This window comes from Orbicella franksi, chromosome 8 (genome assembly GCF_964199315.1).
Source record: "Orbicella franksi chromosome 8, jaOrbFran1.1, whole genome shotgun sequence".
Classification (NCBI taxonomy): domain Eukaryota; kingdom Metazoa; phylum Cnidaria; class Anthozoa; order Scleractinia; family Merulinidae; genus Orbicella; species Orbicella franksi.
Window position 1 is genome coordinate 13,692,729 of NC_138152.1, and position 20,585 is coordinate 13,713,313.

At 40.1% G+C, this 20,585-nt stretch overlaps 2 protein-coding genes across 2 annotated transcripts in view; one reads left to right on the forward strand and one right to left on the reverse strand.

The window, feature by feature from the left end:
* LOC145494828 (uncharacterized) overlaps positions 1 to 20,585 on the reverse strand; it is a 152,510-nt gene that overhangs the window by 48,558 nt on the left and 83,367 nt on the right. The gene's annotated exons all lie outside the window — the stretch shown is intronic.
* On the forward strand, positions 956 to 15,826 carry LOC145494689 (uncharacterized). The gene is made up of 12 exons (XM_081474242.1): positions 956 to 3,101; positions 4,354 to 5,690; positions 6,651 to 6,714; positions 7,568 to 7,775; positions 8,433 to 8,788; positions 9,512 to 9,738; positions 10,486 to 10,775; positions 11,786 to 12,118; positions 13,109 to 13,259; positions 13,501 to 13,582; positions 14,807 to 14,884; positions 15,455 to 15,826. Exons 1-12 carry the CDS (start codon positions 1,406 to 1,408, stop codon positions 15,745 to 15,747), a joined length of 5,115 nt encoding a protein of 1,704 aa, XP_081330368.1. The 5' UTR covers positions 956 to 1,405; the 3' UTR covers positions 15,748 to 15,826.

The following is a 20,585-nucleotide window of genomic DNA, read 5'->3' on the forward strand; positions in this document are numbered from 1 at the left end:
TTTGGAAAATCACTGATCACGGCTAGTAAGGAAATCACTAATCACAAGAAAAAATCAAACAAAACGAAACAAAACAAAACCACAACAAGCAATTTCACATTTCAAGTGGAGAGAAAAAGGTTATTTCCGAATCACGAAAACATCTTTTCCCACCCTCACCCAACGCTTCTTCGCGTTTTCGTTTTCTCGAAGTTTTTTTTAAGAGCTAAAAACGACATTTACGAGAAAAAGTTATAAAAGAGCAAAGGTGGGCTAAATCACAAGCCGATCGACTAGGAAGAAAACAATCTTTAAATTTACTATGCATTCAGTGACTTAACTTCTCAGTGACACTTAACTTTTGGCTTGAAAGTACAAGAGTTCAATCAAGGTAGATGTTTATGAGAAATAACAGTTTTGGAGGGATTGCGCGTGTGCGGTGCGTTTGACGGTTGTGGTGCGTTGTTTGCACCATTCCCCAGAGGAAAATAAACCACCAGAAAATTGCTGAACAGAAGGTTTAGTCAGCAGAACAATGGCTCTCCTTGTGACTTCTAAATTTTTGTGTATTTCTCTGCGAGAGACAACAACAACAACAAAAATAACAACAGCAATGGCAAATAACCAACAAAAAACCAAATTCAAATTCAAACCAATTTCTGCCCAACCTGACAACACGAACCTGTACGGCAATGTGTTTATTTCTACGTTTCATTTTCGAATTTAACGCGGTTTTAAATATTTAGCTGTTCTTGGGATAATTCTCTCAGAGACAAACAAGCTCAATTTCCTCGACTTCGGCACCGCAACTAATGTTCCGTTGTTTCTTGGAATCCTTAGCGATATCTGGCGGAAACAATGTACCCCCTTTCTAGTAATCGATTGGCCTGTAAACATCCCTTGACGCTCTAATAAGTTTAAGATTACCGATCACGCGATTCCAGCTGTCAATCAGCTGTTGCTCCTTTCAAAACAATTCTAAGAAATGAGCTACATCGAAAACGAAATCGGAGAAGTTGCTGCAACCCACATTCTAAAATTGCTACAGCTTTACCTAGAGAGCAGCGGAAAGATGCCGAACGACACGACTTCCATACAGCAAGCCGTAGAAAACTGGTTATGTAGCGTAGCACTGGGCTATGTGGTCAACAGTCATCAAATATGGGTATCATTTCCGAGAAGAGACTCAAAACTTATGGATAAAATCGTTTAAGAAGTGAGGCTAACAAATTCCAGTCTGCGACCAGGTTATTTTCAAACTTAAGATTGAAAGCTCAAACGTGTGTAACTCATGATAGATATCCTTTTTAATTTAACCCGTGGAAAGTAAGACAACTGTGTTATCATTTTCATAAGCAATATCTGTTTATGCTTCGCATAAATTACTTTCATCGTCAAAACACATGTCTTGACATTGTTGTCTGAGATGGCGTCGCTCGTAACAGTTTCGTCGACTAGGGAGATTTCTTCGCATCTTGACGAACTTTTTAAAGACATTTCAAGTGAACTGAGTCCCGACGAACTTAAAAAAGCCGTATCATTAATCAAAACCAATTTTAAAGGCAAATTTGAAGATCAAGATGAGCAAAATTTGTATTCATGTCTGTGTTTATTTGCTAATCAAGGCCTCGTGTCGCAGAACAAACTTACTTTGTTAGAGTTTCTAACTCCAAAAACATCCAAGAAGGAGAGAATCCAAGAAAAGATTCAACGATTCAAATCAATCCGCCAGCGAGAGACAAAGACAAAGGATGAATTGACTGGGAGAGTCAACGACCTTGAGAAAGTTATGACTAAGCTAACAACGGGAAGTTCGAGTGTTATCAATTTGTACGGACCCAGTGGCGTAGGCAAGACAACGCTTGCGATAGAAACTTTATCAAAGTGGCCAGGGAAGAAATTCAAAGTTGACTTCAGAGGAATAAATGAGATGAAGAGTGTTCACTTTCACGTTCTAAACGTATTAATGGAATCGAAGCAAACGGTCTTAGCCTACGAAGCAAATCCAGTCATTGCTCAAATGGAACAACTGAAGCGAGACAGTGAAACTAACATCCTGTTACTTCTGGACAATATTGATCAATTTGCTGGAAGAGATGGAGACGCTGCCACGGATCTGAACGACAAATTTGTGACATTTCTCCGGAGACTTCTTGGTCCTAACACCGATGGAGAAAAATCAAATTTGAAGATTTTGTTGACTTCGAGAACTACACTTAGTCACGGCGGTACTCTCAATGTTGAAAATTGCGAGGTTAAAGCTTTGAATGACGCTTTATCGAGTGCGCTCCTTGAGACCCTTGGAAATCGTTGCCTTGAGGAAGATCAAAGGGAGAAGTTGGTACAAATGTGCCATGGGAATCCCCTTATCTTAAACGGGATGGCCGCTATCTTAAGGCAGACAAATGCAGATGATAGAAAGCTCCTTGAAACCATTGAGCAAGAGATAGTGACCGAGCCTTCAGAAACGGGATTACCAGTTTCACCGAAGGCTACACAGCTCAAGCAGGAGAGAGAAATATTTGACTACAAGGAAGAAGGGATCGACAAAGATCAAGAAAACTGCTTGAGAAAAATGTTTTTCTTCCTGCCGAGTGAAAGGCTGAAAGAGAGTGCCGTTTCTGTGTCGTTATTCTGTCGTTCTTTCTCCGCCGAAGCAGCTGCTAGCATTCTCGGAGTGGACCCTTCGGAGGCTGTTATACAGCTGGAGGGCTTGCGAAACAGCAAAGTGGTATCGGTTGATCCAGAGGCGAAGGTGCTTTCCTACGACATTCATCCGTTGATGCGAAAATTTCTAAGGAGCATAACTAAAAGCAAAAATTTTATCAAAGTCTACCAGAAGGCAAGGGACCGGTTTTGCGACTTTTTCGTGTCCCAAATGAAAGATCTTTCAGTGCTTCTAGACAAAGACTACATTAACGCTTTCAACAGTTTCGATCTGAACAAACCTAACTTTGAACTTGCCTTGAACATCTCACTGAAGTCAGACCACTTGCTTATTCTAGAAGAACATCATGAAATCGTTATGATTTGTTATCTGTTTGAGGCCATGCTTGATGAAAAACAGAAAAGAAGAATTTTCAACTCTTGGGCTGAAAAGGCGGAGGATGACGGAAAGAAGGGTAAGAACAATGTTAATAGTTTATTATTGATTGCATATCACAAATAGATAAATAAATAAATTAATAAACAAATAAATAAACGAACGAACGAACGAATAGCTAGATAGATAAATAAATAAATGTATTTTCTCGTTTATTGCTCGTGCTTTCTAACATATAATGGTGGATGGATGGGTGGACGGACGGATGGACGGATAGATAGAAAACTTTATTCAACCACTCGGTAACTTTAATTAAAAAAATACAATTTCACTTTGCACTTTCGTTCTTCCCAAAAGCCGTGAACTATGATAATACTGCTAAGCTTTTGAAATATATACAAATTTATGTCAATATATTAAATGTGAATACATTTAATATATTAAATGTGAATACATTTAATATCTATAAGTGAAACCAAGAAACAACAAGCTTACAAGTTAAATGTTGTGCGAAACGTTGATTGAGAGATTGAGAGATTCCAATTTATGTTTGAAAGCTCCCATGAATTTTTCATATTTCATTTCTCCTGGTAACGCATTCCAGACTTTCGCTCCAGTCTAAGCAAAGCAATTCCAGGAGTAATCGGTTTTAACTACCGGTAAGGCTAGATTCCGTTTCAAGATCCTAAGATTATGAACCGATCTCCCGATATTTCTGGCAAAGATGTCTTCCAATTCTCTTGGGCCATGCCACTTATAATTTTGACCATCATGAGGGCTTTTTGTTTGTTTTATATCACTGTAAGACTGGACCAACTGAGTTTGCTTGATAATTCGCTAACAGGCATCCGGTAATCAGCACCTGTGACTGCTCACCGAGCAGCACGATTTTGTAATGTTTGAAGTTTGTCATTGAGGTGGACACTGCATGATGTGGGTGGGTGGATGGATGGATGGATGGATGGATGGATGGATGGATGGATGGATGGATGGATGGATGGATGGATGGATGGGTGGGTGGATGGATGGATGGATGGATGGATGGATGGATGGATGGATGGTGGACTGCTATAAAACTAATCTTAGTGTTTGTTCAAGTGAAATGACGAAAGTTTCACGGAGGTGTCTATGACCTGAACTGTAGACTACACCTACGTAACTGCAAAGAGACAGAATGTCTTTTTAAGTGCGTTTTAATGGTTGTCCAAATGCAAAAGCTTTTCCGGAATTGACAGCCTTCTTTGGGTGCTACAAATAAATTATTAGTTTTACGTGAACCTTGTTCATAAGAATGCATTTTTACGTTTTACTGTTATATTTTTTACCTGCAGGCTCCTTACTTCGAGCAGAATTGAGATGCCAAGAAGCTTGGCAAGTCCTTCGGCTGGAAGGATGGAGGCGAGCTTTTGAAGTACTAAAGAAGGCAGATGAGACACTGAAAACAGTACAGAAAGAAGTCAAACGTGGTGAATTCTTCAGGCTCATTCGGAGCTCTTACCTCTTTGTCCAAGGTGAGATTTACTGGAGAGCGGGAAATTTCGTTAAGGGGCTAAGGGTCTTGCATCAGTCTCTTGAGATAATGGAAGATATCCTGAAAAGCCACACAAGCATCACAAGATGCCTGAACGCCATCGGGAACTGTCACAGCAGGCTGGGCGAAGCAGATGAAGCGATAAAGTATTATACGAGAGCTTATGAAATGAGGGAGGAGCTCTCTGGTTCCATGAATCACTTCGACATGCCACTTTTCAAAGGTCAGATCGGTACAGGCTATGAAGAAAAAGGTCGGATTTGTCGGAAAGCAGGACAGGACGACGAAGCAAACAAGCAATTTCGCAAGGCCATTGAATACTATCAAGAGGCCTTACAGCTCGCCAAGGAACTCAAAATCCCGGGGATTTTAAACACCGCGCTGTACAACAGAAACATTGCCAACGCGTACGCGTGGCTGGGAGAGGACAGGGAAGCCTACCAGCCTGCCAAGAACGCGTACGAGATTAGAAAGGACATGCTAGGAAACCATCCTTGGACTGCACGGAGTGCTTTCCAAATGGCGGAAATTTGTCGACGTTTAGAGAACTATGACAAAGCGAAAGAGTTTTACGAAGAAGCCTGGAAGATTGAAAAATCTCTGGAACAAGGAAACCACAGTCAGGTTATGGTTAGGATCGTCCAGAGCTACGAGACGATGCTTGAGGGTGAAAGAAAGGCTGAATTTCAAAAAGAAACGTTTGAGTTTTACCTACGTTACTGGGACAAAGAAAGAGATATCGAGAGATTCCAGTTTTCATCCGCTAACAGGCAAATCATTGATTCAATAAACGAGCGACTTACTGAGTCGGAGGAGAGGCAGAAGCAGGAAAAATACGAAAGAGAAGCTCTTTGGTTTTATGAAGGGGCATGGAATTCCCCAGACACCAAAAAGCTACCGGATAGTCACAGAGAAGCCATTTTGCAAAGCTTGTTAAAATTTTGCAACATGCTTCACGAGAACGACCTATCCAAAAAGTACCAAGTCGAGGCAGTTAAATTTTATGAAAAACTGTGGAAAAAGAACAAGGCAGAGATGAAGCAAGAAGACAGAATACGCATCCTGACTGCACTTGAAAGCTACGCGTCTTCGCTTGGAGACAAGAAAAGGGTAGAGAAGTACTGGACCTTGTTAAAGGTATGAAATGGTTCATTATCCTTTTAATTAGTTAAGAGTTATAGACTGATTTTCGATAGGCCTATCTCACAATGAAAATCAAACACACTGGAAACAAAATTTCCCATTCCCCCCCCCCCCCCCCCCCTGGGACATGCCACTTATAAGGGTTGTCACAAAAAAAAGTTTGCGTATATGGAACTTCATGAGAGGAAATCTATCCGTAGAAGTATGTTGCATATCGGGGAGACCCTCATAACCCTTAGGCGTGGAATAAACTGCTGGAGGCTATTAGAACTGACAATGACATGACAACCCGGCATATGGCAAACTGTATGACACGTCTATAAGGGATTGTGCCTCTCATGTGTATACACCGTCACCTTTGTAAAACCAAGTTGCAATTCACACTTGAGGTGCACACTTCTCTTAGATCCTTGTTTATGGCCTTTTTAACCGTTTTCGCTCCAGCTCCGAGGCGCAACGTGCATAAATAAACAATTGACTGACTGACTGATTGGTTGATTGATTACTTGCTTGCTTGCTTGCTTGCTTGCTTGCTTGCTTGCTTGCTTGCTTGCTTGCTTGCTTGCTTGATTGATTGATTGATTGATTGATTGATTGATTGATTGATTGATTGATTAACCGACCGACCAACGGATTTATTGAATGATTTGCTTCTAAGTAACCGAATACACGAGTCTGCGCACTGGAGACAAACTTAAATAATTAAATAGCTGGAGCCTGTTTGGCCTCTGGACGCAGGCAGCGCATGCAAGATAACAATGAATCATTAAACAGTTAATATTCTGTCTCCTTTGAAAGTACAAGATTACTTTCTGTCTGGGAATGGAAAGCCTTGTCATCAAAATATTCACCTTAGGCCTGTCTAATTTTGATAGGTGAGGACTCCACCAGGCTTAAACAGACGTTTGCATGATAAATTTTCTCTGTTTTAATATCTCTTTTTTCTGCATTTAGGAAGCCAAGCAGAGTGGATCACTGGAGAGCTCCTTGTCATCCCTTCCTCCATCCGGATCAGCAGGTATTCTATATCAGCCTTTTACGAGTTCAGTAGTACTTACTGTGACAAATGTCCATTAATCAGCGCTGATGTGAATATTGCTTGATTGAGATTGAAAAAGTGTGAAAACAGGTCCCAGATGAGACACTTTTAAGCTCATGAACAGCTGTCATTCGCTTTGAAAGCAAAGAAAATGGCTTTGACAGAAATTCGGTACACATGGCTCAAGTTAACCTGCCCGCAAAAATCGCCAACTTTGATACGAAAACCAGTCTAAATTTGAAAGTGTCAATAAAGGGTCTGATTAAACCATCAGGTTAAAAAAAAGAAGGCATTTCTCCTGCGTTGACAGTACAGTAGAGAGGAATTGTTTTGTTCGAAGATCGTTTCTCACCTTAGAAATTACTTCCCAAGAACCAAATTATAGTCCCTCGTAACCTTTAAAATGCCCATACGTAGTGCGGTTAGATAGCAAAAGAGAGAGTAACGCGAAAAATCGCTATCACTACCCATTTCGTTATTGACTGAGACGTTTTTGACTGACTACACGCCATCATTATAGCTTAATTCTGTGGTGTTCTGTAGCTCAGTCGCATTTAGAGAACTACAAGAAACTGAAAATGGGCGGGCCATCAGGAATTTTTTAGTTGGTTTGTCACGTCTCTAGATTAATAGCCTAAATGCAGCGTAAAATATGCACAAATCTGCTATTTACAACCGCACGTGAATCTTAATTGTCCTCATTACGTCATGTACTTCATTCATGAAACTACCCAGTTAAGTGATAGCTTAATTGCCTTTCCAATTTTTGGTTAATTGGCAGTATTACTTAACATGTTTAATAAATGAATTTTCCTTTCGTTGATTAAATCAGCTGAACAGCTATCTAGCGAAGACGATGACGATTCTGATAAAGACGTCGAGGACCGCGAAAATGACAGCGACACTGATGACGACGATATTACTAATATCGACGAAGATATCCCAAAGAAGCAGGTGCCACAGTATGAATTTGAAGAGCAAGAGCTAGAGGAGCCAGAGAATCCGGAGGAACAAGAACCAGACAAGAAAAAGATACGCGAGTAAGTAACAGTTATAAATTGAAGGAAAACTTCGTTTCAAAGAGAATCGTGGCTTAATTAAAAATAGTTTTGTTTTAAGCCTTAAGTTGGTCTTTTTGTAGTTTGAAGTTATGTTTGAAATCGTGTTGTTAGTATTGCTTTATATCTAACTCATTTTAGCTTAAGTATTTAAGATAGTGCGCGTTTTCCCGTTTTCACTTAACCTCAGCGCGTGTCTTTCCTTTCAAAATTCTTCACTAAACCAGCTAGAGCGTTTTTATATATCGCAATATCAACAACGGCGCCCTATGAGTTGGCCTTAATTCGGCTGCCAAATAAAAATTATATACATAATACTAACTCCGGGTGCAGGTGACGAAAAAACCATCTATCTCTACATAAACATCAACCGACTCGGGAAACTGGGCAGCAGTGAAACTAAGCAATGCCAAGATCTGACCAAAAAATGAAAAATATGCAGTGAGGTAAAACACCAAATCCATTTTCTTGTGAAAATTGCTGGACTTGCTGTATTTAAATTAATTGTGATGGTAGTCACTGTTGATCTTAACCAAAAGCATTCGCGCTTTCGCCAATTAGCATACCAAACATAGCAGCGTGGATGTAATAAATTTTTAACACTGCAGTTACACATTTAATAACAATGAAATTTTTCAGATACAGAGTACCTGACGAAAGTGATACCTGGAACCTTCAGGAAGCTGCTGCATTGGTTACATTTTGTCCAGGAGCCATAACAAAACCCTTGCTGATTACTTGTTCGTTATGGAATCCCAGAGCCCTATCTCCACCTCTTGGTAGTAATGAGGTCTTGGTAAGCAACGTGATTGAACTGTCACATGACGGTCCACCTGTCCTGGAACTCAGTGGAGATTCCCAAGGAAGCGTTATTGTTGCTATGATGCACAGTGCCTCGAATTTCAGGGGGTATGAAGTTGTTATCAAGCAGTTGGTTGACCCAGAAAACAATGAGTGGATAGATTTGGTGACCAACACCTTTTGGCATACATCAGGTATTGCATTAGAACAAACGTTAGGTAAATTGGTATGGTCAAAAAAACTAAAATTGAGGAACACCTTGGACAGCTAAAGATTTGAACTGAGAGCATAAATGAAATGTACTTGTATAATAATCCATATTTGAATAGTCTCATTACTCTCTCATCCATTTGAATTATTTTACCTTGGGATTTTATTCTCAAAAGTGACGTGATGGTTAGTTACATATTGATAGTTCAGTTGCCAGAGCCTTGCACTGGTATCCCAAGGTCACGGGTTCGGATCTTGTTCAAACCTGAATATTATTTCTGGTGATATTTTCGCAGTTTCTCAATCTTCAGTTTCGCAGCTGAACTAAATTATCTTTCACATGTTTACTTCCATAATAACACGTAGTGTAGTGGACCACTCGAACGTCCTGCGTAACAGGTTTTAACACAGTTGTCAAGCTGCAACGTTTCACTCTAGCTTCAATCTCTCTTTGACCTTTGTGCATACATTTACATAGACATTATGGCAAAGATGAAGAAAATCTATTCTTTTTTTTTTTTTTTTTTTTTTTCATTTTCTGTAAATGAATAGTTACTATTGTTTGGACAATCAGTTTAAAATGCTCGCTCTAAAACACCTCATAAAGGCCAGGAGATCCTATATCTACTAATATGATTATAGAATATAGTTACAATATAATAATGTGATATAAAAGTAATTATAATTATAATATACTTCTGTTGCAGCTAAATCTACCGTTCCCAACTGGCTTTTCCCATTTGCTGAGGCTGCATGCTCAATAACGCGTTATTCCTCTTTTGCCGCAATCTGGCGCCTCAAATCTTTCATTTTCCGGAAGCCCAAGACTGTCACTCCTGAATTTACTTGTACCGTGCCAGACTATCCAGATGTCAGTGTTTCAATCCCTTGGAATTCTGTGCCTGCCAAAGAAGACTTCTGTTTGACACTTAAGGTACACATATTTGTAGCAACAATATATGGCCTCATTTTTTTGGCAATTTAGTATATACCGATCGAACAAAGTAGTGTCTGTGCATTCAAACACACACTTCAACTAAGATAATCGTGAGTGATCTTTCCTTTTTATCTGCCTTGCTGGAGAACAACCTATTCACAGGGACGTCCAAACCTGAGAAAAATTCAAGCTTAGCTGAATGAAGTCGCCCTGTTGGGATACCCCAGTGACTAGTTTGGTTGTATCTTGCGTGCGGTTATTAGTTCAGTGGTTATTCAACTCGCTAGTTCATTATGTCTTTTCAAATAGAGCCTTAGAGCTATTTCCTAAGTATCACTGAAAGGAGCCTAAAACGTAGAAGTATTCTCACGTCAGATAATCTCAATTATCAAATCTCGGTTACAAGCCATTGCATTTTAAATGACTCAAAACAGTATACGTGGGTTTTTTTCTTCCGCGGAAGGACAATGAAACATGGCCAATGCCATTCAAAAAACTACAAAGTGCCACTGAATGTCACCATTTACTATGATACGTAGAGTTTCATCCAAAAGATTTAACTAAAAGAGCTTATAAATCTTCAAAAAAGCGACTGAATTAAGGAGAAGGCAGCAAATTCCGCGGGAAATTCCAAAACCGAAAGCGAAAACAAATTTTTGGCTAGAAAGATAAGTTAATTAAACTGCAGTCAAACAAGCATTGAGCACGAATTTTTAATGATTTCGTTTTGCTTCTGGTCTCAAGGTCCAAGAACTCCCAAGCGTCGGTCCTAACAGAGAAGGAATGTTAGTTGGTCCAGTCCTTCACATATCATCTTCTCACAATGTTGAACTTTTGGAACCAGCAAAAATCACGATCCCTCTTACATTCTTTCAAGGTAGGGGGGATTTGGAAAACCTACTTTGTGGTCAGTGGAGGATATTGCACAATTCAAGAGAACAATTACAAGAATGGACTGAAAGTACGGATCAGCTGGTGATGCCGCCAGTTCTTGTGGATGGGATAGTGACATTCCAAGTCAAGCATTTCTGTCGGTAAGTAAAGGGCTGTTTCTTTCTCTGTAATCTGTCTTGAAGTGCAAGAAACTTAAATTGCCTTGAGTTGTACATTTTATTCGTGTCTGTTTAAAAGGGTAAAATAATAGTTTGCTGCTAAGGTAGAAGAGTATCAAATAAGCAATAATAAAGTCAAAGGAGTGAGACGAACTGACAACGACGAAATTGAAGATAAGCTTAACCTTTAAGCCCTGGTTAAACGGACTCGCAAGTAGTCACAAGTAGCCACAAGTTGAACTTGCGTAGAGAGTTGCGTTGGGTGGCCAAACGGACTCGCAAGTTTCCTCGCAAGTACACGCAGGTCGCAAAAAACCCATTTCAAGGCAGACATATCCTGTATTTCATTGGCTAATAATAGGTTAATGGACGTCACTCAACTTGCGTTGACTTGGGTTGGGTGGCCAAACGGTGAAAAACTTGCGTCGACTTGCGTGCAAATTTGATCTCGACCAAAGTGAGCACAAGTCATCGCAAATCAACGCAAGTGCACGCAAGGCATGGCCAAACGGAGTCGCAAGTAGACCCAAGTTGAAAACTTGGGTCTACTTGCGACTCCGTTTGGCCAGGGCTTTAGGTTGGAATGAGAAAGCTGTTCCTTTCTTTGCCAGCAACATATAGGCCCCCAGATTATACACTCGAGTCGACCCGACCCACTGTAGGTCGGATGTATTGGGCATGGTTGGAGGTAAAACCTTCGCATGTATTTTCTGGACGTCCTGTAGGATACGTACTTCTAATATGTTTATTGACTAGATGTTCATGGGACATTGGGTTGTCTGAGAAAACTTGAAATTCATAAATAACAAAACCTTTCCGGTAACAAGTTGGGTCTGCATTAAATGACCTCACGCCCGGGTTTGTCTATAATAGCCATATAATCAGAGAGCTGTAATAAAACATTTCGCTTAAGCTTAAGGAAAGGTAAATTTTCGGTCTCCTTGCTGGATTGACCTCCTATAATGTGCATGATTATGTACTATTTTTCTCAGGATTTGGCCATGTTGGTTAAAGATTAAGAAGCCCTTTAGCAGCGTATGGCAATTTGTTGGTGACTTACTCAAAAGAGCCATGGGACAACAAGCAGGGTTTTTAGCATGCCTGTGCGATGATGTGAGACCCACCAACTATCTGCTGACTCTGAGCTGTTTCCCAATTCACTTGAAATATCAAGTGAATAGCCATATATCGTCAACATACCTTGTGAATTTTCAAGGGGAGGGATCATCAGAGGAGCCGCTTTGTACCAAAGATCAGGCGTTCGTATCCTTTTCTGAGGCATTTTCGCTTCAGCAGAGTGGAAACACAGAAGACCTTTACTTGCTGTAGGTGACTGTTATTACCTATGTTTAATCTTGGTGGTATGATATAGCGCTTCTCGCATTATCTTTCTATCCTTTAGACGCCCTACCACCAATTCATGGTAGGCCTCTTCTTGTGGCTAATACAAGAGAGATGGTAAGTGCAGTAATACTCAGGAGCGAATATAGCTCTCGGCATTTCTGTGGCAAAATTCCTAACCTGTAAAGGAAAGGCTTTTGTAGAGGACCGTTTACGGTCCTGCGACTGTTCGAATATGCCTTTCTGGCAAGGAAATTTTCTTGTTAATGATTGATTGGACAGCCTTGAAGCTTACTTTCATAGCCACCGGAAAAGTGCATGTGAAGCGAAAAATATTTTACTTAGTTGTAAAATTTACCAGTTGAAATGTTTGAAACTTTTAGAGTGAAAATTGACGATTTTTCACGCCCTCAAAGTTGTGCCATTTTTCCCTATTATGGCGTTCACAAATTAGAACAAGCAAGCACAAGCAATTTGGAGTTGCAATCCTAGGAAGAGAAAATTCAGAGAAGAACAAATTGACGTAGAACTCACCTAACAGTGAACTGTGGGTGTTACCGAAACACGCATAAGTTAAACTGCCAGTTATTTGTTTTCTACCATTGAAAACTACCTTCGCACAATAAGAACCGTGTTCGTAATTAAAACAGTCTATTGGCAACAAAATGACGTCACTCCACAGTATTTTACACTTAACTCGACCCATTCCTCTGACTTTGTTAGCGGCTAAATGCACTATTTTGATAGCTTGCGAAATGATCAATTTCCACCCTAAAAGTCTCAAACTTTGTAATCGTGTAGTTTAATTGATACATTTTATAAATATTAAATATTTAAAGATAATTTTCACTTCATAGGCCCTTTTAAGGAAAATCATCAGTGAGTAAAAATAATTGAACTCCTCACAGCTGAAGTGGTGGTCAAACGTTTTTGTAGGCTAACAGGTTCTTTGTTGTTTTCTTTCTTCGTTTAAGGTTTCTTGGAAATGCACCATTTGAGAAAAGTTGGCCTGTTACCATTCGTGACCCTGGTAATCTGCAAGTAGACTTCTTCAAATCGCAGGACAGCCAGGACAGAAGGCGAAGCCTATGCACACTGTTCATTATTCCAAGATCTCCAGTACAGGTCCTTTTTGTCCTTTCTTATTCGACTTCATGTATTCATGTTATCCACTAAATTCAACAAAAAGGCTGAATTATGTGCAAACAATGTTTTTGTTGTTGTTGTCGAACTGGTATTTGGCATGGCTATGCGAACTACAAGGTAATGCAACCATTAGAAGCAGCACCACTTCTTCTTGTTTGGTACCTAGTATTTTGAAGCCTTCTTGCTGCTGATGTTTCTTTTGTTGTATTTCCCTCAATAGGCGCCCCCGATGGAGTTCCCTCACGTTCCTGTCAGGGATGAAGTACTGTTAGATAGTCCAGCTGGTCTTGAACAGAGAAATGGTAAAACCTAACTTGATAGAGTAACATAAATTTTAATAGCAGGTAATCTTTGAAATTCTGATTCGGGATGCTTATAGTTCGACCCCTAACTGAAAGAAAATATATTCTAAACCTCACTAATAATTCGTCAAGTTTAAGCTAAGAAAACGGATACCCGTGAAGGTGTTTGCATATCTCATCTTAATAATGATTTTATTTCATTTCGACTGAGAAGATACTTGGAACACTCGAGATAGTGTTTCCATGAAATAATGAAATATCCGAAACTGAATATAGACGCTCTAAGAGCATTAAGTCTGGCTTCGTGTCGCAATATCAAATCATACTTTACAAGTAAGCTTATTCAACACAATAAAAGCAATTAAAAAATTTTGAAAAAACCCGGATATTCCGAGGAGAGAGTTAAGCTTAGATATTTTCTATTCAAGTTGCTTCGTTGAGTATCCTCTCTTTCCAATTGCACGTTATTTACCTCATCTTCGAAGTTCTGCTTACTACGATTCTTGATTATTTTTCTCAACTTCTGAGTTGTTCGTCTCAGCATCGTCTCTAGTCAGCAAACTATCATCATAGCATTTTGCTAGTGTTTTGGTAGTTTGAATTCAGTCGTGTATTGCTCATTTGTTATCTCGTGAGAGCGAACCATGAACTTAGCTTATTTGCCGGCTTTCAATCGATATAATTCGTTGGCCGACCCGTTCAGAAAACGATCGACACCTTCTTCGATTCTTTCCAAAACTTTCTTTACAAAACACAGCATTCCGCAGTAAGTTAAGTTGTTAACGAAGAGCAAGCACATGACAAAAGAAGTAGCCGCATTCTCATCATCAATTTCCACGCTCTACGTTAGGAACGCCTTGGACCATGATCCCACATTTGGCGACCATATACTATTCATTTCTGGAGCTCTAGGGTGTAAATTAGAAATTATCTTGGCGCTAGCTCTGTCAGTCCTTTAAAGTTTTCCTGAGAAAAATTAAACAGGAAACTACAACCGAAAGTCTAGGGCCTGGAATTACACAGCAAGTTTTATTACTGTGCAAATTCGACTTTTATAGGTTAGTATCGCTTACTCATCCAAATTAGGGTCTGGCAGGGAAATTGAAAGTCCACAGTTTGAGTGTCATTATGAAAAGTTGGTTCACATGTGCGAGATACTTTTCCCTACAGCTTTTATCTTCACGTTGGACTATAATAATAATTAATTTCTCTTTTCTATTTTAGAGTCTTCTGTAAAGCGAAGGACAGAACCTCCACGTATCAGCCCCAAGCGTATCAAACTCACCACACAGCATCTTGAAGGTAATGTTTCGAACAATGAGAACTTAACTAAAGAACCATGTTCTTTCACACTTTGAGCGGCAGCAACAGTTTTATTCTCAGCAGCAACTATCTCAGCCGAACTGATATCTCTACTGCCCTCGACCCTTTATTAATTAAGAAATAGAAAACATGTACCGTGTTTATATCGAGTTATAGAAACACGAGTGGAAGTTTGGGAGAACGAGAAATGCTGTGGGAACACGAGCCGCAGGCGAGTGTCTCCACAGCTTTTTCGAGTTCTCCCAAACTTTCACGAGTGTTTCTATAACTCGATAGAAACACGGGGAACATGTTTTCTACTTCTTTTAGAAAACACCGCGGCGAAAAAAAAGGAAAACAACTTGTTAACTTTGATTATCAAAATGTAAATTCTCTTTGCCCGGGCAATCATATCGTCGAAAGCTCGAGCTAGTTCTGTGTTTCCATCGAGTTATAGAAACGCGATTTTTAACCAATCAGCGCACGTATTTTCTTAGTACTGTTTTGTAACTGCCTGTACAAATCAGACCGACTAAAAATGTAAGCTAGAATTATATTGTGTTCTTTCAGTTGTTGTTAAAGATGGCGCACCAGAAAAAGAAGACCTTGAAAGACTGGCGTTGAAAATCGTCGAGGAATGGAAGGAGCTTGGGCGACGGTTATTAGATAATAATGAAGCAGAGCTGTATGCTATTGATGAAGAGAATAAGAAGCTGTCTGAAAAGGCTTACAAAATGTTGTTGAAATGGAAAGCAGCTAAAGGCTCAGATGCAACTTTCCAAGTCTTGTATAACGCCTTGTGCCATCATTTAGTAAATCGTCGAGATTTAGCGGAAAAATACTGCTTGGTCAATCATCACTAACGTGGCGTGGCGTGGCCTCTCACCCTCGGAAGTAAAAGGAGGGATGCTACCCAAATCCCCCCTTTCCCCCCCCCCCCCCCCCACCATCCCTCCTCCTGCCCTACGAGGTTTTCTTAAAGTTTTGAAAAGTCGATTCACTCTAAAAAGCTGAAACTTTCAGTAGCTTTTCATTCATCTTCCGCAGAAATTTTGATATGTCGATTGTGTGTCCGTGATTTTTGACGTTGCCATGGCAACCAAAAATTTTTAGTAAAGCTGGCCAAAAATCAACTTTTTTACATAATTCTCGATTTTTTCCACTTTTCTTCATAAAATTGCAGAACTTCGTAAACGTCTACATTCCACAAACATTTAGGCCTGATGGCGGGTCATATAACGTAACTAACATCATAGGACGTCATAATCAACAAAAATGGTGTCATCTTGTAGGGCAAGCTCAGGGCTATCCATGTAATTTTATTTCGGTGTGCCTTAACATAATTAAAACCCAGAGGAGGGATTCAATCCACCCTCACGGTGTGGCTATGAGTTTGCTTGTGCGTCGGAGGGTGAAAAAAGTAGTTAGTTCTCCTCTTGGGGAACGCTGTAAGAATTTAAGTTATTTGTTTCATTTTAATGTAGTTGGCGTGTTTCTTATTGTATATTTTTGTTTTTATATTATATTATTTGTATCTATTTTTGTGAGGGTCAAAGATTTTGTGGACCGGATTTTTGAAGTTTTGAAAAGCTGTTAGTCATACTGAAAGTGCTTTAAGTTACTACCATATGTCTTTTAATCCCGGCTTTTCAAAATATCCGATGAAAATCAGCCAGAATAAGCTTTCAGTTTTCTTTTTACAAATCTCTTCAGTTAATTGTAGGTAGAAAAGTTAAGATGTTCATTAGTTGATGAGAACTAACATAGATAAAGAAGTAGTTATAGACAGAGAAAATTAAAACTGATACAATTTATTCCTCAATTTTATCACAGTCACATCGTTTCTTTTGTCATTTGAATGTGCTTAGGCTTCTCCTTATTGCTTATACTTCCATTGTTTGTAAAAACCACCCACTCAATCGATCCAACTTACAATATATTATTCCCTTACGTTCGCCATATTGCAAAGACTGAGATAAACATCGGTGCTCTTTTACCCTCGGACAAAAACAAATATACGCGCCTTTCGTTTTGATATGGAATTGAAGTGAGTTCACGTCCTTCTAAACGTGTGAAATGTTTGTCCTATTTTGCCTCATGTTCTCGTGGATATTCAATAGTCCAAACCAAGTAAACAGAATTGCATAATGTTGAATCTAGACTTTGCGGTCTGAGCCTCAAGGCTAGCCTGTTTGCACCTTCACAGCGGTAAAACGCAACAATCCAATAACTTTTAATTAAATTCTCTACGCACGTGAGGCATTCAAAGCTCAACTTTTGCGTAAACTTTCGACTTGAAAGTGGAGGAGTTCAGTGAAAGAAGATGCATTCTCGTCGTTAGTGCTAATTTTTTGACGTCACCAAAAGAAACAGAGGCTCCGTGGACCAGAATAACTTAGGCGTTTCTGGCGGGAAATGCTCGCGTATCGTGCGTTTGACGGTTGAAGCAGTTCTCGAGGAAAGTTAGGGAACTTAAACAAACCACAACGCGACGGCAACAGGGAAATTGCTAAAGAAAGGGTTTAATGAGCATTTCAGAGTCTCTAAACGTGAGCTCTAAATCTTGGTAAATTTTTCAGTGTCGTTCTGCAAAACAACAACTGGAAATATATTATCTTTCATATATTCACTAGAAACGACGCGAACGACATCGATAAGGTTTTTTAAGTTTCTTTTTATATATTTATATATTTATTTGTTTTTGGGATAACTCTAATTTGCGAGCAGGCTCACGTTGGAGCACAAGCGCGCGCGGCATAGCCGCGAGCGCTTAAAAAAGAAAGGGACTTTCTTGGCGCCGTGCAGACTCCTTCCCGCCGGATCGCTTTGCTCTTCGACGCTCGCGCGTGTGACTCAAAAGTGAGCCTGCTCGCAGACTAGGATAGCTCGAATAGTAAAAGAAAATTCTGGATGAATCGGTCGGTTGTCGCGACGAGATTCGTAGAAATGTATCGTTGTTTTTACATGACCTTGCGCGCGATCGGCGTCAGTTCGTGGTTTCTTGGAATTATCAGCGACATCCGGCGGAAACAGGCGGAAACAATGTGCCTCTTCTTGGAATTGTTTGTTACATGGTTGGCAACATCGCGTGACGCTATCATAAGTACAAGGATTCCACCTACAAAAAAACCTGTCAATCAGATGTGCCTCGTTTGGGGACAGTTCTAAGAAATTGACCACATTGAAAACAACACCAGAACCCACACGGGCTAAAGCTTTTTCGAACCAAGCTGACAACGGGAAAAAAATTGACCCTGGAACTCTGTTTATTTGCCCTCCTTTACCTCACGAAGGAGGTGATTTGCTGGTTAACCATGATGACTCTCGAGAAGTCTACGACTTTTCGCAGCATTCTGGAGACACGCACAGAATTCAGTGCATGTGTTCAAAGCGGCAGGCCAAAAAATTGCTCTCTAAGGTTGGATTTCTTTCTGGCGTAAGTCATCACCAAGGGTCTTCAGCAGCCCCCCCCCCCCCCCCCCACAGCCCCCCCTCCCCCCACCACGTGAATGCCGAAATATTCTAGAGTATTCTAGACTCGAACATGTGATTGTGACGCAATAGAATCCTAGAGTATTAGAACATGAACAAGTTTCATACTTCACACGTGTCTCGTGTTTCAGTCGAACACCACAGAACACTTGAAGTGTGCCATTTAGAATACCTTAAAACCTCACGTATGCGTCAGTATTAGAACATGAACACGTTTCAAACTTCACATGAGTCTCGTGTTCCAGTCGCACGCTTCGGAACACTAGCGTGTTGTCTGACTGAACTACGCGGTAGTGTGTATTACCTGCATAAAACCCGTTCATGACGACGCAGGACATGTTTGGCTGTGAAAAATGTGACATAACTTTCGTATTCATAGCGTGCGATTCTCGAAAATTAGAGCATACTTGACGTATCCATTAGTATTCGAAGACGTTCACGTCAGAAGCGGCGTCGTGCATCTCGTGTTCCAGTCGCAAACTCTCAAACAACTGAGAGTATTCGAAAATGTTCTAGTCATAAATGATCACTATATCTTCGAACTGAGAACATCTAATGCAACATAAATCTACCAAAACGTGGCGCGTATGATTTATCGAACACTTCGAGTCATTCACGAGTATTAAATTTGAAAATGGAAAAACAGGCCGGATTCCGATAGAATATTCCAGGTGTTTCGAGTCAGCCGCAATCGAATACGTCAGAACATTGCGGTATACACGGCGTGCGCCGATCCGTATTCGAGCGAATTCGGGCCCGAATATTTAGCTTTTGGCGTAGTGCCCCAACCCCCCCCCCCCCCCGCCCCCAGCTATTTACTTATTAAATGGAGACGACAAAGTATCGTGTAACTACTTGATAAGCAATGGAAGAGCCAGTCAATTAATAAGTATACTGTCAAGGTTTCAGACCGTTGAAGTCCTTCCTTCTGATTTTTGAGCGAAACGGCGAACTCGACGAAAGTCAACAAATCTACGAATTCAGTCTGAAATCTACCTACGTAGGTGTAGGGTGCTTCGGAGAGGAGATGACAGACGACAGCAAATGTTCGACAATTGCTTGGTTTGATTAGCGTACGTCTGGGAGACATTTGAATGTGCGCCATGGTTTGAGAGTCTTGTGAAACTGCAACACTGGCTGTTTGCGACAGTGGATGTCGATATCCCCTTTATCGAAAATCTCCAGGAAAGCGGTGACTACCCGTCAATTAGCTTTTAATAAAATGTGATGTTACAAGACGACTCAAGCGTAATAAGCAATATTATATTTATGCCCAATGTTGACCTAAAAAAATACTTTTCAAAGCTTGTTATTATTTGGAGTTAAATGTGTTCGTTTAACTGTTATGCCAGAGTCAGTCCAAATATTATGAATGACGATAGAAATAATTCACTTCAGGAATGCCTAATTAAATAATATAGGGAAACATTATTTTGGTGTTATTTATTTTCTTTGCTTTACTTCAACCAGAAATTGTAATTGTTAAAAAATTCTTGACCAGTTTTAAACAACTCTTAGCTATACATCTGGTCCAGTCGGTTCAAAAGCTGGATAAAGCTATCCATTGGGTAAATCCCTATCCAGGCAGGGCTAGTGATTTTTCGGGTGGATAGTCACCCATAGCCTGCGAGCAGGCTCTAGTATCTGTCTCTAGTGTCTGACCAGGCTCTAGTGTCTAGTGTCTTTTTGCGTTGAGCGAGTGCCTTCGTGCGGCTTCGCCGCTCGCGTGCCCGGCCCAAACACGAGAGCCTGCTCTCTATAAAGTTTTTTTTTTCTTTTTTAATGATAGTCGACAAGAATATATAGTGGTGATTTGTAACAGTATCAGTGTGGAAATAGTGTTGATGTACACTGGAAAAACAAAGCGCCGGTTGCATGACAGGAAAACGGAGCATTTTAAAGCGCTGACGAGTACTAACCACGCTTCTGCCGTGGCAAACCATATGACCCTGACAGGCCACAGGATAAGATGGGATCACTTTGACATTTTAGCCACCGGACGATCTGATGTGCATTGTAAAATTAAAGAAACATTATCGATTTGTGATTTGCAACCAGCACTTAATGAAAATGTTTGCAGCGAGAAATTTCTTCTCTACTAGCCATTTATATGCTGTTTTTTTTTTTGTTTTTTTGTTTTTTTTTTGTTTTGTTTTTTTTCCAGCAGATTTTGTTTATTTTCATTTATATCCATTGTCATTTCTTTCCT

Bases quoted from the DNA above. Each gene is read 5' to 3' on its own strand.
- LOC145494689 (XM_081474242.1), top strand. From the start codon at position 1,406: ATGGCGTCGCTCGTAACAGTTTCGTCGACTAGGGAGATTTCTTCGCAT. The intron at 10,776-11,785 runs GTAAGTAAAGGG...TATTTTTCTCAG, and splicing joins CAAGTCAAGCATTTCTGTCG to GATTTGGCCATGTTGGTTAA. The intron at 13,260-13,500 runs GTCCTTTTTGTC...TTCCCTCAATAG, and splicing joins TTCCAAGATCTCCAGTACAG to GCGCCCCCGATGGAGTTCCC.